The sequence below is a fragment of the Halichoerus grypus genome, chromosome 13 (assembly GCF_964656455.1).
Source record: "Halichoerus grypus chromosome 13, mHalGry1.hap1.1, whole genome shotgun sequence".
Taxonomy (NCBI): domain Eukaryota; kingdom Metazoa; phylum Chordata; class Mammalia; order Carnivora; family Phocidae; genus Halichoerus; species Halichoerus grypus.
Genome location: NC_135724.1, coordinates 28272352 through 28288920, shown reverse-complemented (window position 1 = coordinate 28288920; position 16569 = coordinate 28272352). Strand labels below are relative to the sequence as shown.

The following is a 16569-nucleotide window of genomic DNA, read 5'->3' as shown; positions in this document are numbered from 1 at the left end:
TTATTATATGCCCAGTTCCTAGAAAAATAAATATTTATTGCATGACTTTATTGGATGAATACCGGCATCTTTCACATTTATTCTTTTCAATAGCCGGGCTTATTGAACACCAAGATTTGCACAGAGGACATATTAATTCCTGAGCTTGTTGGGATGTGTCGTTCCATACAAGTTACCTGGCCTGAGTTCCAGTCCAGCTGTCCGTGGTCTTTAGCAGATAGACCCATGGGTACACCAGCGGTGTGCTGGATAGAGCCGGCTCATGGTGGTGCGAGTCAACTGGGCACATCTGTTCCCAGCTCTGCAATCAGCGTCTTCAGGTTGGTAGCCTGAAACAGCAGGAGTGCTTTACACTATGGGAGTTAATTGTCAAATGCCTTACACTTGGGTTTTGCTACCCTCTGAGGGTTGGTTATTAAAGATTTGTCAGCACAAGACTGATTGGTAACAATTACTATGGTGTGCATAGGGGGGGCATTTATAAGCTACATGGTGGTGACACTGGGAACCATATACAGAGAAGAAGAATCGAAAACACTTGGGATGTTCCAGCTGGGGACGTACAGATCTGATACCTGTAACCAAAAGTGCCAAGGACAGCTCATGGCAGGGGGACTGAGCACACTGGAGCCTGTGCACATGTGCAGAGCTGGAGAATGCATGGCAAAGGAGAAGGGGCGAAAATCCTTTGGGTTTGGCGTCTGGTTCTAACTTGAGATGTGCGGCCTGGAGTGGGTTGATGAGTCCATCTGTTTCCTCATCTGTAAAATGGGGTTCACATTCCCTACTTGACAGGAAGATCATGATGGTTTAAAAAAACAAGCAGTTAGTTTCTGTTCTCAGGACTCTGGGGACGAGTTTCAGTGAGGCATATTTCAACAGAATAAAGGTAGAGCTTGCTCTAGACTCTTGCTGCGGCACTAAAATAGCAAGTGCCACTTCCTCTGAAGTGTTCAAGCTGGGTGTCCATCTGTCAGAGAAGTTCGAGAAGGGGATTCCTACTTTGGAGGGAGGCTGGTCTGGATAACCACCCCCCAAGATCCCTTCCACAGTAAGGCTTCTTCAGCTGGGAACATGGCCCTGGGCAAGTCACTGACCAATTTTTTTGCCTCATTTCCTCCATCTGTCAAACAAGCAGGATAGTTTCTGTCCCTTTCGGTTTTGTATCGCTGTTGGGATGATTAAGTGAGATCATCATTTGAAATTGTTTAGGTCTAGGGATTAAAAGTACTTTATCCATCTCGTGCTTCCTTCTTGTTATAATGAAAACACTTTATATCATGAAATAGGGCAACATTCCCTGTGACTTGGCTATGAAGAATACCAGCCATTTTGCACCTAGTCGATTACAGAGTAAATAATTAAAAGACAGCCCTATTGTCAAACTCTTAAATTTTATGTGGAAATAAGCTGTGTGTCTTAGAATTGAGATTCCTGCTAATATCACACGAGGTCAAGGAAAGCCATAGGGTGACTGGAGAGATGGGGCCCTGCCGTTGACATGACTCACCTTTGCTGTATCTGTGGCTTCCCCCCGCTCTTGTCCCTCTTCTACCCCAGAGTCAGGCTTGCTTCATATGGCTCCCATGTAGCAAATGCCCTCCAAATGATGGGCCTCTCTCAAATTCCTTAGATCTGGAATTTCTTTTTATCAAAAGACATGCAGACTCCCAATTTTTCTTGCCTGGTTAAAAGTGAAACATAGCAAATAGCTATCCTGAGAATAGTCACACGGTGATTACGATACAACTGATTCATAGTGGATACTTGCCTGAAACCAGGCTTAAGTAGGAAGGGATGTGGAGAGAAACAAGAGACCGCTTACTCTCTGAAAGACCAACGAGGGATGGAGGGCATGGATTCTTCTAAAGACACGCTTAGGCTTCACTAACTCCTCAGTTCTGCCAGGTGCCCTTCTTCTTATCATCTGACCGCTCCACCATCTTCTGTGATATCTCACCCCCAAGTACCTTTAGTAATAGGTGGTGTGTATGAAGCCTGATAATGCCCTAGGTGGGCGGTGGGGCCACCCGTAGCCTTTCCCCGACTCACAGGCTGTCAAATCGTGAGGTGATCTTGCAGAGCTCCTCATGTCAGAGGTGGGGAATGCTAAGAGCCAGGTGGAGATGTGAATTGCATGAGGTCGCACTACCAGTGAATTGCCAAATATGGCTGCAAAAGTGAACATCGCCAGTCCCTGTGGTAGGCCCTTTGTGTTTGTGCTATAAATAAATGGCTTGGGCATATGATTACTAAGGGGTCTCAGACTGAGTTAGCAGCTACATCCAGTCCTGCTGATGCAGCATCTGTGTTGTACATTCATTTTGTTCATTCTCAGTGGGCAATGTATAGAGAGGCATCTCCAACCGAGCCAGCCAGAAATTATGGGCAAGTTTGTCCAAAAATGGGTGGGCTGTGAGTCAGGCACACATGAGACTTCAGGGAGAGCAAAATAAGGATACCTTGTTTGGAGAAGAGGTGTAGGTAGATAGAATCCACATTTGACTGAGCTACTTTGATAAAGGGGAGACCTCCATTTTCCAGATACCTCTGTGAGACGATCTTCTTGTTCTTGAGAGTGAAATCACAAGAGACCATTTTTAAGCAAACCACAGTCAAGGCAGGACTACATGAAACACAAACAGATACATGCACCCCCCCCCCCCCAGGAAACAGCCAAACCGTTTCCAGAAGTCCTGTGTAAAATACAAGAGGGACAGATTTTTAACAAAGTACCAGGGTGTATATATGCCACGGAATCATGCCTCCTTCAAAGTCATCATGGTAGGATTCTAGTCCTATTTTCTGAAGGTGTTTTGCTAGCTTAATATATTGGGGGTCATCTTTAGAAGCTGTCCAGACCCTGTAGCCTATCGTCAATGGTGAAGAACCACTCTGGAAACAGCCAGATGTCTCGGTCCTCAGAGAACTCCTGTCCCAGGGAGTGGCAGGACCAAGTGAGGACTCAACACTTGCAGGGTGTGTAACACTAATGCAAAAGCAGGGTCATTTGTGAAAGAGATTGCACACTGGTTGTGCGAACAGTTTACAAACGGCAGCTCAAAGAGATTGTCATTTCAACCAAAAGCACAGCATATAAACGAGCACGTTTCACTTGGTTAAATAAAGTGAATAAGCAAACAACCAGATCTTCTTTAAAAATACTTAACTAATATTTCTGAGGAAAACTGTAAGCAGAGGTATTTGGTATACAAAGACTGTCTTTCAAATTTTAGTTTGTGAAGGTTGTTTCTTGCAAATGAGAGGAAGGACTCCAGTTTCACTTCTTTTATCTTCGATAAAGATGGTTGTCTGTCTTCCCTGAAGATTGTACCTGCTGCTGCCCAGCTCCATCCTTCTGTCAGGTGCAAAACTGCCCTGATGACTTCTTCCTCCTGGTCCTCATGCTCTGCTGCATTCAAGGAGGACATAAGCCATGTTTCATGCCTATAGTAACAGAGATGGAGTACTTGGGATTTCCCATTTTTGTGTATTATTGAAAGTGCCCACTTATGTGATCACAATGATATTATTCTTCCTTGGAATACAACTATCCCCTTCTCATTACTGATTTGGTTACTTTTTTTTTTTTTTTTAAATGAACACCTGCCTCCTTTGTGTCTTAGTTAGCATCCCTAAAAGACAGAGATCTTTTCTAGGTGGGAGGAGGTGTGACCCATGACAGCATCTAGACTAGCACCCCACATATGGAGTAGTTAAGAATGAACATAGGCCTTGGTCTCAAATGGAACTGAGCAGACTATCTGGATCTCTCGGTTACTGTCTTGCAACTTTGAATAAGTTATTTCATGTGGCTAAGTTTCTGCTCTCTCATTCGTAAAATGGGTGCACTCATGGTACTGCCTCATGAGGTTCTTGAGAAGGTATAATGATATAAGCTGATCCCTGGAAAGCATTAAATAGTTTATGGGGATTCTCAGCATCTGTGATGGTGCCTGGAACCTGGCCCTTATTAGCTGGAAAGGAAGAAGGAAAGGAGGAAAGAAAGGAAGGAGTGGGAGAGAGGGTATAAACTTGGTTAGGAAGAGAGGATACACATGATACGCAACAGTGTTTGTGGCAGTATAAATGCACAGGGCAGACTCTAGTGAGTCTTGGTCAGCCAGGATTCATGAACAGAGCTCCTCTGAAAATGTTATCTTGAGTTCAGAGAAATTTGAGGGGAAGATCAAGACAGTAGGACATTACCTTAAATGCCTATGCTGGGCGGCTACCTGGGGCTCATGGGAAGCCTGGCTCCTACCTGTGTGGCAGGTCATTTGGGGCACAGCTGTCCATGCTAAAAATGTCTCTGGAGCCAGGGCTGACTCCCTGGCATGGTAGGAAGGGAGAAAGCACCAATCCATTTAGGGATGCCTGAAGGGGACCATAGATGCCTTAGGCAGAGGACTGGCCTTGTCATGATTCAGCATCATGATCACATTCCAGTTCTGCCATTTTTGCCTCCATAACCGTGAATTATTTAACCAGCTTGAGCCTCAGTTTGCTCAACTATTAACTGTTGAGAACAATACTACCCTGCATTGGTAATGTGAACATTAAGAGGGATAATAAAGCTAAAGCATCTACCTGGTACAATCACAGGCAAAAGTGGGCCTTGAAAAATAAATTATTTTTCATATTATCATTCCCAAGAGTTCAGGGTAGGCTTTCTGGAGGAGATCCTTCCATTTTACCTGAGGCTTACAAAAGCTATGACTACTTGCATCTAGGAGGTTCAGCTCTCAGTGGGTCCTGTTTGACTGTATCCCTTTTAGATATTCACCTGTAACTGATTAATTGCTCCAGATTTGGCCTGAGGGACCCAGATTCTCAGCCAAATTGGCTACACCGAGCTGAGGAGCAGAGCTTTTGACTCTAGTGTTCAGACCCTCTCTAAAGCAAGCACCTTCTGACTTTTCCATTCTCTGCTGTGAGTGAGCCTAGGGATGTAAATCAATTTCCTGGGATTCGCCAAGGGGACGCATTTGAAAGCTTTAATACTAGTTTTAGAGCCAAGCGAGCAGATCATCTGGTCAGTTCTAAGCAGAAACTCAGCAAATGATGAGAAGAGGGAGACAGGGGTGGATTCCCTCCCTGCCTCAGCATCCAGCCTTGCTTGGCATATGTTCAATGAGGGGAACCTCCTTTATTGGCCTTTTACGGACTTTGGAAACAGCCCACAGATGCTTGCAATGCGATTTCTTCATTTCATTTGAAAGAAAGGACCTACAGCCCAGATTGTGCTCCTGAGAAGCAACATATCTTTAGCTCCTTGCTTTCCTGGTAAATTAGTTATGCTTTCTTAAGCATGTAGCTTGCTGAACTTCAAATGCAGAGAGCAGACATCACTGCCAGCGGAAAGCATGAGAAAGGAGGAGAATGCATTTTCCTGATGAGTAACTCACGGCAAGTATTAAAGGCTGTGTTCCTAAAATGAGGTCTAATGTGTTCTTAAAATGAGTTCTAAAGGTTAATTCTCTTTTCCCCAGGTATATTCCGTTAGCGCTGTGAATTGTGCATTCCCCTATCTAAGGGCCTTCTAAGATATGAGTTTTCCAAATTTCTTTTTTACAAAGTTTTAAATCATCTTAACAGGAAGTCCAATATGAAATAACTGGATAAAGTTAGGGTTGGGGGTTGGAACGCCTCACCTCAGCTCGCATCTTTCACCTGCTCATAGTCCCCAGGACCCTTCTGTGGAATCCAGGGCTCCTTAGGGTACACTTTGAAAAGCACTGTTCTCTAAGTTTGTTATGCATGGTTCATTTTGAGGTGTCGGGGCATCGCAGAGGATGTGATGGAACCTCTGATAACACGCATTCCCCGAAGAGGAGGGTTCAGAGCATTAGGATGTAGTGACAAAGAACATGAGCCAGCCAAACGAGGCTCCATAGCCATTCTACTTCCTCCCAGTTGTTACCTTCAGAAATGACTTAACCTCCTTGAGCTACTCTTTACCAAAATCCTTTTTTTTTTTTTTTTTAAAGATTTTATTTATTTGACAGAGAGACACAGTGAGAGAGGGAACACAAGCAGGGGGAGTGGGAGAGGGAGAAGCAGGCTTCCCGCGGAGCAGGGAGCCCGATGCGGGGCTCGATCCCAGGACCCTGGGATCATGACCTGAGCCGAAGGCAGACGCTTAACGACTGAGCCACCCAGGCGCCCCTCTTTACCAAAATCCTTAAGAAATGAGGCTGTGAACATCCATGTCACGTGACACCAATTTATACCAGGTTGACCTTTGTAAACTTCCCACCCAACACCACATAAGATGCTCTCCCTGACATCTGTTTTTCTTGGTCTAAGGAACAAGGCATTTAAAAATAATTCTAATGGAAATTTCAAAAAGGGTGGGGACAAGCTTCTACAAGTTCACCAGTTTGAAGTAACATAAAACAAGACTCATTGTCTCAGGGAGTTCTAGATTAGGGCGTTAGAGTCTCTTCTGTCATTAGGTGTCTGTGGTTATAGCTCTAATCTACAAGAAGAAGGATTAAAGACATTCCCACTCAGAAGTGGAAATAGTTGTGACTTGGACAATAACCAAATACACATACCACCATTAGAACATAGACTATATATGCAAGGTTATGTATGGAATTAAAAAAAAAAAAAGTAAAGCTCGTTTGGCTGCATACCTAGGGGATTTTGTTAGAGATCTCACCTGTAAATATTAGACCCCGTCATTTAAAAAAATAAATAAGAAATCAAGACCAGGCTTGCTTAGAGTTATATTCAGTTATTATTAGTCATCCTTGTTGCTCTTTGGGAAGGGATTCCATAGCTAAGGCTGGAGCTGTCAGTGGTTTCAGGTTCAACCTTTAAAATTCCATGAGGGTTGAGGGGATTTAGCAAAAGGACACTCAGCTGGACCAGGATGGCAGCTTTAAGTGTGTTACTTGTTTCTTAGGCTGATGGGAAGCCAGCTGCTTGGCTTCTATACCACACACCCCAAATGTTTTGGCAGGTGGACTAATGCTTTCAGAATTGTAAGGTTGTTTACCTTGAGCTCGAATGTGGATGTGACTGCAGGCTCACTGGGATGATGAACCTGTATCGCAGTCTGAGTGACCATCTGTCTAAATTGCTGTTGGCACACCAGTCCAGTAATGGAGATGCAGTACAAGACCATCCCACCGCCCTCCCTTCCGTCCTTCTGATTAGGGATTCTTCCAGACAGTGTAGACAGCCTCTTAAAGGTGTGCGTTTGGCGGGGAGAGTTGCTGGAAAAGAGAAGAGGGAAGAAACTAGAGACAGTCTGTTCCATTTCTTCTTCATCCCTGAGCTAAGGACACTTTGGGGTGCTAGAAGTGTAGGGTCAGAGAGAACACAGAATTCATTCTATAGGCAGTAAAAGAAGACCCGGACAGGTGAAGTGAGCCCATGACAGATCCCACCTTGAGTTGAGCTGAAACCAGGCTAGGATACGCATCTTCTTCCTCCGAGTCTAACTAATACCCTTTTGTACAGCAATGGCCATTTATCGGCCCTATGAGGAGCGGCAACCTGACGGTTCCGTTTCACCTCCCTGGTCCACTTTCCACATTTCCTTCTGTGGCGCCAGTGGAGCAATGGGCTCACTGCTGGTGGGTGCTTCCAGAGCCTGCTGCTTGGTGGAAATCACCTTCACCTTCTTCCCTTTTTTCTGTCTTAACCCCTGACTCACCTTGCAGCTCCCCGGGCCCTTTCACAGTCTCCCAGTCCTCCATGTGAGGTCATCTAAAACTTGCTCTCAGTTGCATACATAGGGTTGGCTTTGTTCCAGATTATCCATTGGGTGACTCACAATCTTTCTGAGCCTCAGTTTCCTTTTTGCCAAGTTAGAGAGTGGGGCTAGTTGGTTTCCAACAAACTCAGTCACACATTTGATTGGGTGTTTGTCTCAGCTTGCTGGGACAGGGCCTTCCACAGAGGCTGTCCTGAACTGTGTGGGCTGAGGGGCTGGGTTGGGAGGGGGTTCAGGTTCCATCCTATAGACAAAGGAGGAAGCGAGTGACACTTCACAAAGTAAACAGGGAGAAAAAGATCCATTTCCTATAAAATAGGAAAGGGGAACAGATTGAATGTGTGTGTGTAAAGGGAGTTAAGTAGAAGGGGTTTTTTTTTTGAGAGAGCGAGGGTGAGTGGGGGAAGGGGCAGAAGGAGAGGGAGAGAGAATCTCCAGCAGACACCCTGCTGAGCACAGAGCCCAACATGGGACTCCATCTCACGACCCTGAGATCATGACCTTGGCCGAAATCAGGAGTCAGATGCTTAACCAACTGAGCCACCCAGGCGCCCCTTAAGTAGATGTTTTATTTAATGAAAGGATGGTATATTTAAAGACAGTTTAAAAATGGAGCATTTATTTCCCTAAAGCCATCTCTGCTCTGTTCTTTTATCTCTCTGCCTACCTGCCCAGGCACCCATGCATGCATGCATCCATCTGCCCATGCATCCGTCCATGCATCCATCCATGCACCCACCCACCCACCCACCCATCCATCTCCCATGCCATCATTTATTTCTCTGGCCCACAAGAGAGGAAATATGGGGGAAGAGCAAATGACCTAGAGGATCCTCAGTGCAACCAGGCTTCAATCTGTCCAGCTGCATGTCTGCAAGGTTGAGATCCTTCCGGACAGATGTCCAGGGTGACCCTTCTCCCCCCGCTTTTGTGTCAGTGACCACCTTCCCAGATGCATGTGTCCCAGGTCAGCCTGGGGGATCTGTGGGGATGTGTTAGGCTGCACTTGCCCCAAAGGAGATGTGTCCTTTTGGCCAGGGGCCAGGAGAGGGGAAATGATGTTCCTGGGGCAGGCGGGCATAGGGAGGAAAGGGAGCTGTCTCCTCTCCTCCTCTGAAGGAAACTTGGGATGCTGTAGAAGTTAGCAGCTAGAAGGGTAGCTGCTTGAGGGGCAGTGCTGGAGGGCACAAGATGGTGCTGGCTACAGCTGGATGGAGGGGACTTTGGATGAGGGAAGCAAAGGGAGACCCCCACGCAGAGAGCTGGGTGGCAGAAGAGCAGGAGGTGAAGAGACTCTTCTCTCGCCCCCTCCGGGCCCCACAGCTTCCTTCATCCCCCTCTCTGCTCCCTAGCCCCCGCCCCTTAGGCTTGGAGAGACCAAAAAAAAAAAGAAAAACACAACAACTGTGCCAAGAGAGAAATTGCAGCTCCTCAAAAATGGAAAGCAGGGTCGTCATCCTAATATTTTGAATGTGGACCGTTCCAGAGAACAGCAAGACGTGTCAGGAATGAGAATGGTCTGAGACAGGGCCCCAGGAACACTGGCCACTCCACCAGGGAGATGAAAGAATTTTCTCCTTCCTTTGCCTTTTAAATGTAATTCTGTCTGCCCTTCTCCCCCAACACCCGCTCAACCCTCTTGCTGGGAGCAGTGCAGACATTTAGTAGTCCTGGGAAAAGGCAGGATCCTTTTCATTAACTTCAGCCTGATTGAAGTCCCCAGAGCCATGGCAGATTGCATTTTCCTCCCTCTCTGCCTCCCTGTCGTGGATCCCTCCCTGCACACTGCCAGGCTGCTCTGGGCAGGGAACGTTTTTTTCCAGTGGGACAGAATGAGGCCATCCTCTGAGTAGGGGGATGGTTTGGGCAGTGGCTTTGTGGAGGGACACGCTTGTGTCCTCTTGCCCAGGCCTCAGTTTCCCCTGTGTTCTGCGCACATGTGTCTCACTTTCATCAGAGGCAGGCAGCCAGCTGTGTCTGGGGCCAGGGGTTTCTGCAGAGGGACTGGGGGTTAAAGGCCTCACCCGGGCCTGTTGTTAACTAGCCGCGTGATCTTGAGAAGTCACTTATCAACTTCTGCAAAATAAGGACTTAGTCTGGAAGGTTTAAATTTGTTTTAGTGACAGAACATTTGACTCCAAATTAATTTGTGGACATGAAAGAGAGAAAAGCAGAGCCGCTGTGATTGAAGGGTGAGAGAGGTGGACCCAGTGGGGGCTCTCGGACTCGACCACCTTCCCTTGATCCAGTTCCCTAGCAGAGGTGCCTCCTGACCCCACTGGGGACACGGTGACTTTTCTCATCCACCCAGAGAACTTCAACTGTCTCCTTCAGGTCCTGAAACTCTTTAGGGGTCCAGATCTAGGTGGGCTGCAATTGCAGAATACAGGAGGACTTCCTGTCCTGTATTTCTAAGCCCCATCTGAGCACGACACTTCAGTGCTGAAGGCCAGCCCTTTCTCCTTCCTGGGTGCAGAATGTGTAGACATTTAGGAAATAATCAGCTTGGTAGAGGGGAGTAGTCAAGGAGTGGGGTCTGTGTTTGGCCCGAGAGCTCATGTATTTGGTTACAGCAAGGGTAGAAGCCAGGAGCCAGGCAGGCAGGGGGTCCTGGCTGGATGTTGGGGAGCAGCACACTTCTGTACACGTAGCTCATTCAGGAACCCTTGGGGAGGAGGTCGCAGAGTTCGCCTTGGGCTGTTTCCCAGGTCAGATAACACCTGGAATGCATGCTAGATTGTGAGGGAAGTAGTCCGAATCCCCAAGGTAAGGAATTCAGGAGTTCTAGAAGTTACTTGATAACCACACCTGATACCTTCCTCACTGCCTCCCCCAAACCCACCTTGGATAAGCTAACAGATCCAAATGGCCCCGGGCCCATTGTATGGTTTCATCCCCAGGAAGGGGAGCTCCCCCTCTCAGTGTGGTAGTGGGTTCCTTCACTGCTCAACCTCTTTCTCTTTCATCCCGTCTTTCCTTCAATATAACCTTTGACACCTACACTGAAGTATAAGCCAATATTCACTCATAAACCTACAGTGGGAAGAGAAGAGCTTGCTCTCATCATGTAAGTTAATTAATTCATTGAAATATCTGAGTGCCTACTTCATGCAGGAAATGCTCTAGATACTGAGTGCCATTTCCTCTTGTCGACTTGAAGAGTGTCATAAGCCGTCTCTCACACTTCTGCTCTCCAGGCTCAGCAATTGAGCCATTCTCGCCCTTGCCTCTAGGTTGACAGTATTCCCCACTTTCCTTTTAAGTCATTTGGTCAACAGGTATTTACTGACTAATCACCTGTCTAGACTCCTCTCATCACTTTGAGGAATGCAGAAGTTACATAAGATATAAATCATGGTCTTACTGGGCATGGTCTTATTAGGTGAAAAAATAAAAAATACACAGGACAGCACAAAACAGACCCTTAAACAGTTAAGAACTAAGTTGTATGCATCTGGTTTCCTTTTAAGAGAAGGAAAGAGGATATCAGGCTTCCAGGAAGGTAGGATAGATCCTTATTCTGTTGAGCTAGGGAAGTAACAAGTAATAACCAAAGATGCCATATCTCTATATCCAAACAGATGGATCTGGCAACTTCTCAGTCCCAAAAGCGCTGACATGAGGGAATAGTGCATATGTTGAGATGCTTTGAACACGCTTGTGGTTGATTTCCAGATGAAGCATCTCAGCACTAGGAGGAAGTAGATGTTTTGTCTCACGCATTCTCTCTGTCTGGTGAACTCTGTTAAGGGGCGGGGGGTGGGGGTGGGGGCAGAAAGGTGCCTGCCTGCTGGATTCCCAAAGCCTAGAGAATTCGAGATTTGGTCCTATATGCTAACACCTGTTGGTGGCTCTGCCCTTGCAGTGGTCACTGCCATGCTCAAACCTCCCTCCAACTTTTCTGTCCCTCCTCCCCAGCACCACCCTAACCTTGGCTCAAGCTCAAGTTAGAGGCCTAGACTGCATTGATAAGATCGGAAGAGTAGATTGTCCTTGCCAATTAAATGAAAGAACGTCTGGAAGGAGGGTCCATGAGTGGTCATTCATAGGGACATGCTTTATATTACTGCCTGTGGCACATTGTCAAAAAAAGTAGCACTCATCTTTTTTGCTACACATGGCATGTCAACAAATCTATCTCCAGCGTGCTGTCATCCAGAGGCATCATGGTACAGGAGACGATGAGCTTTGGGAAAATAGATTTTTGGATTTAAACCCCAAATGCATGTACTACCTGTGTGACCTAGAAAATGCTATTTATCCTCCACAAAGTCTCAATTTTCCCATCCGTAAAGTGGGGCTGCTTTCTATCTCACATGGCAGTTGTAAGATTAAAAAAGAAAAAGTATGGGAAGCAACAGACGCTCTGCTGGATACCCCGGCCATCCTCGACCCCCAGTGTCTCCTGACTCCCTCCTTCCTCCTTAATGTGTGCCGTGGCCGGCATGAGCAGATGCCAAGGGAGCAGGGTCGGGAAGGGCACGTCCTTTGTCCATGTCTTGGCCCTTGCGGCTGCCCCACCTGAACCGCCTTGTCCTGCTGCCTTTCCATTTGCAAGGCTCAGTTCAAACTCCGTGTTCTTTCGGCAACAGCGCCCTGACCCCTCTTGCTCTGTGTATGCACAGTTCAGTGCTTACACTCTGCTGCTGCCCTCTGCTCACACTGACATACACATATCTACTCCTTTGACCCAACTGTGGGTTCCTTAAAGGCGGGGACTGTCTTATGATTAGATTTGGCCCTCGGTGACTAGTCAAGTGCCCCAGTGGCTTGTTGCGTGGCTATTTCATGACAAGCAGAGGGGCCAATCTGGCTGGCTGGCTGTCAGGATGAATGCTGCCTTCTCTGGGCACCTGCAGCCCCGGGAACCTAGCCCTCAGGACTGGGTGCGGGGACAAAGGTACAGCGGGTACATTCTCCACCTCATTTCTGCTCTATGCCGGAGTTAACACCACTTTGCGTATCATTTTTGGCAAAGTGATACAGAGAAGCTGAACAGCCCCGTTGAGCTTTCCTGAAGGCTGGAGGCACTGGAGCCCAGCATGACTCCCTCTCTTTCTTGAACCAAACAAAATATTGTTACAGCAAACATGAAATCTTTCCTATTTTTTGCAAACGCTCTCCAGGCCTAACAAAGCTAGCAGCCACACTCCTTGAATCAAAATAAGCATCTGCCCTTTTTCTCTTTATCCTACAATTTCCCAGCATTTTTGAGCAACAATAAAGAATGTGATTATTTTAGTAATTAATCGTATGCTTCTATTTAGTGCTTTCTGGAGAGGATGCAAAAATATCAAAACATGAACTTGACCCTTTAATAATGATTAAACACAGAGACACAGAAAATATCTAAACCATGGCAATTGGAGGCATAAGCCATGAACACCTAAATAGTATATAAGATCAAAGGTAATATATGATGAAGGGAAACTGAGTCACATGTAGGTGGGTAAAGGGAAGGGTTATTTTTACTGGTCTGATTGAAGAAGAAGAAAAAAAAAAGGAGGAGGAGAAGGAGAAGAAAGGGGAGGTGTGGAGCAGGGGGAGGGGGAAGGGGGAGAGGAAGAGGAAGAAGCAGCCCTCCCAGAGGAGATGGTCTATAACTGTCTCCTTAGCTTTGGTATCACAGACTACTTTGATAGTAGGAAGAAAGTCAGGGCCCTCTCCCTAAGGAAGTGTTATACGTCTATAAATTCATGCACAATTTCAGGAGCCTGTGGACCTGCCGAAGTCCACACATCCTGATCTGTAATTTAAGACCCTTAGTAGAATTGGTGGCACATAGAGAGAGGGCAGCAGAGGGAGGTAAAGTCAGAGGTGTGGTGGACACAAGGTGAGAAGGCTGTTGGGTCTAGATTCCTAGCCCAGAAATAGCATGTTTGCCTTTTGCGATTCTGCTTCTCAAGCTCCAGATCTGGGCAGTGGTAAGTCCATTGCTGATCAGTTGTCCTGGGGATACTGTGGGCAGACTTGGAGAAGTATCACTCAGGAAGACTCCTTTGTTCTTTTCCAGCTCCTCACAGCCAGTGACCTTGCAGCCAGCGACCTCAAAGGATTTCAGCCACAGGTAAGTCCACTGATCCTTTTGTGAAGCTCGGGAGAGGGAAATGCCCCATAGTTTGGTCGTGAGCAGATGAAGCTGGGGCCAGGGCAGAAACCCCGATAATGGATCTCCAGTTTCTCTGACAGTCTGACACTGTCAACCTTGACAATGACCTGGTAGCTTGCCCTCTCCTTCAGCTTCTCCCTCATGTCTTCGCAAACAAAGCCACCTCTTTCTGCTGTCTCTCAATATTTTATAGTGGGGGGAAAACATAGGCCAAGATGTCTGTAATACATGGTGGTGGGCAGCCTAGCAGAGGAAGAGGCTAAACCAAGGATAGAGGGCGGGCTGGCGTTCTCCCCTGTATTTCTCTTTTTGGGGACAGTATACTTACATTTCTGAACTCTTTGTGTGCAAATGACTTAGAGTCAAGGTGTGGCAGCCAGGTCAATCTCAGACTCTCACACAGGCAGATGGTTGTGTTTTGCTGATCATGGGCAGGAGATAGCCCACAGTTGTCTCTGGCCAGAATGCTATTTGGAGGTCATCACGGGCAGACCATGGGAGAGAGCAGGCAAGGGCTCTCTGAGGAACTCCTTGGTGATGGTAAAGATGGAAAATCACCCTCCCTGTCTCTGGAAGGGGACTCCTGTCAGTGCAGGAACGTGTAAGCATACACACACACACACACACACACACACACATACACAAATACATAGCAGACACACAGAGGTCCTTGTGTTCCCCATACACCCCAGTTGAGACAGAGCATGTATACAAAGAGAGGTAAACCCAAGAGAGACAGCTGTGGTCCTCCATCCCTGCCCCTGTCCTTCTTTCAATATGAACCTTTCTGTCACCTTTCCAACCCAGTGCCTGCCCTAAGGCTCCCATTGTTCCGTACCTCTGTGAGGAGATACCATCACTCATGGCAGACACCTTCTGGGACAGAGCAAGTCATTTTCTAGTAGCAAGAATTCCATATATTGGCAATGTTTTCTTCTTTAAATCTGTTTCACACCCAAGAGCTCACCATGCCCTCACTATACTTCTATGTGGGGTACATCCTATGTGTCCCCTTATCCTGCAGGGGCACTAAGGACCTGGGGTCCTGGTAAGAAGTGGCCCCAGATCACACAGAGAGCTGGGGACAAGAACAAAGAGTCGAAAGTGAGGGGTTTGAGAAAGAGAATGAACAAAACAAAGGCCTCCGAGGGTGAGAGTCAAAGATGAATCCTTGCTGGTTTGGGGTGAGGTGTCCTCGGTGGATCCTTGTTGATCCATTGTTGATGCAACGAGGTTTTAAAAATAGATAACCAGCAAGCCTTCTGGCAACTATTGACAACTGATAATCACTTACTCACATATTCACACAAATTTGCAGGTGAGCTAAGGGAATGTGAAACAGAAACATAAGAAAATCAACATCAACCCATACCCCGTCCATGGCTACACTCACACACAGTGGCATCCCAGCTAAAGATTCATTTTTATCCAAAAATTTATTAAAATGAAGAGGAAAAAAGACTTGTGTGATGTTTTGTGGCTTGAAAAGGCACATGGTAGAGACAGTTTGTGGAAGGGGTGTGTGTTTGTGTGTGTGTGTGTGTATGGTTTTGGCATCGATTCTTTCTGAGGTGGTCATATTCTTGCCATGTCTCTTGAGCCACATTTCTAGATGTTAGATTTAAAGTGAATTGTTTAAGGGAAGGAAAAGTTAGATATATTCGGGGTACGTCCATAACATTTGAGGCCCTGATGCTAGAAAGGCAGTTTTTGTGCTCCCACAGATAACCCCACGGTAGCTGGTGCAGACGGCTCACTCCCCTGGTTCTGTCCGACCTTTCCACTTTATTCCATTTGTGTGTCATTCCCCTGAGGCTGGAGACATAAATGCATATTTTTCACTGCTCAGGATGCGTGTTCCCGAGGCCAGGAAGCCCTGGGAATCTTGTGGCCAGAGTGTAATGCCCAGATCAAAGTTAATTCTTCACTGTTATTCCTAAATCAAAAAGGCCCGGATGTGTCTCAAGTCAACACCACCCTTTTGGGTGCTTTTCTGAACAGAAACAGAATGCTGCCCACATGCTTTGGGCTGCCTTCTCTGAGCCCCACTGCACCAAATTGTTGGCTTCTGTTATTTTCCTCTTTTAGTTTCAGATGAAACTGAGCCCCACACATCCTGATGTCTGCAGTAATTCACGGACACGTTAGCCTCCAGGAAGTGTGGTGGACTTTCAGGAGGGGAACTGACTGAGACAGCGAGGACCCCCCATGTCCCCCGGGGGTCACTGTAGTTGGGCCTGTCAGCTTTCACAGGATTCACACTTACCAAGTGCATGTAAAGGGTTTTCTTTTCCTTGGTGCCTGTTCCTGCTGCAGCCACTTAGGGAAAAGAGCCACAATGTCCTCACTAATCTTTGACGGTCCCTGGCTCTGAAAGTGTGTAGCGGTAACTGTATTGCACTAGACTGTTCTGTCTCCCTGTCCCTGTACTTTCTGCATCCAGATAGAGAAGAGGAGGGTAGGGAAGTGACTGTCTGTCTTTCTGTCCATGATTACTGGTTTGTAAAGACAGCATGCTCATTCCTGGAAATAAGCACGTTACTTCCAAGGACCAGCCTGCTGGCAGATGCTAAAGCTTCCAAGGCTTCCAAACAACAGTGGGTGTTCTCTCCAGCCTGGTGCACTTGGCCTCTGCACCGCACAGGGGAGAACTATCTCCCAGAGTCAGGCCGGGGCTGACAGGTGGCTATTCCCAGCAAGTTTTAAAGGCCCAGGTGGAAAAGCTTCTGAA

The 16569-nt window shown here is 46.9% G+C and overlaps 1 protein-coding gene across 4 annotated transcripts in view; it reads left to right on the top strand.

Annotated features, from left to right (window-relative positions):
* SETBP1 (SET binding protein 1) overlaps positions 1-16569 on the top strand; it is a 363437-nt gene that overhangs the window by 171051 nt on the left and 175817 nt on the right. For all 4 annotated transcript variants that reach the window (XM_036116481.2, XM_036116484.2, XM_078060381.1 and 1 more), the window contains exon 3: positions 13743-13796. In XM_036116481.2, the coding sequence (XP_035972374.2) occupies positions 13743-13796 (54 nt within the window). The remainder of the gene's footprint in view (positions 1-13742; positions 13797-16569) is intronic.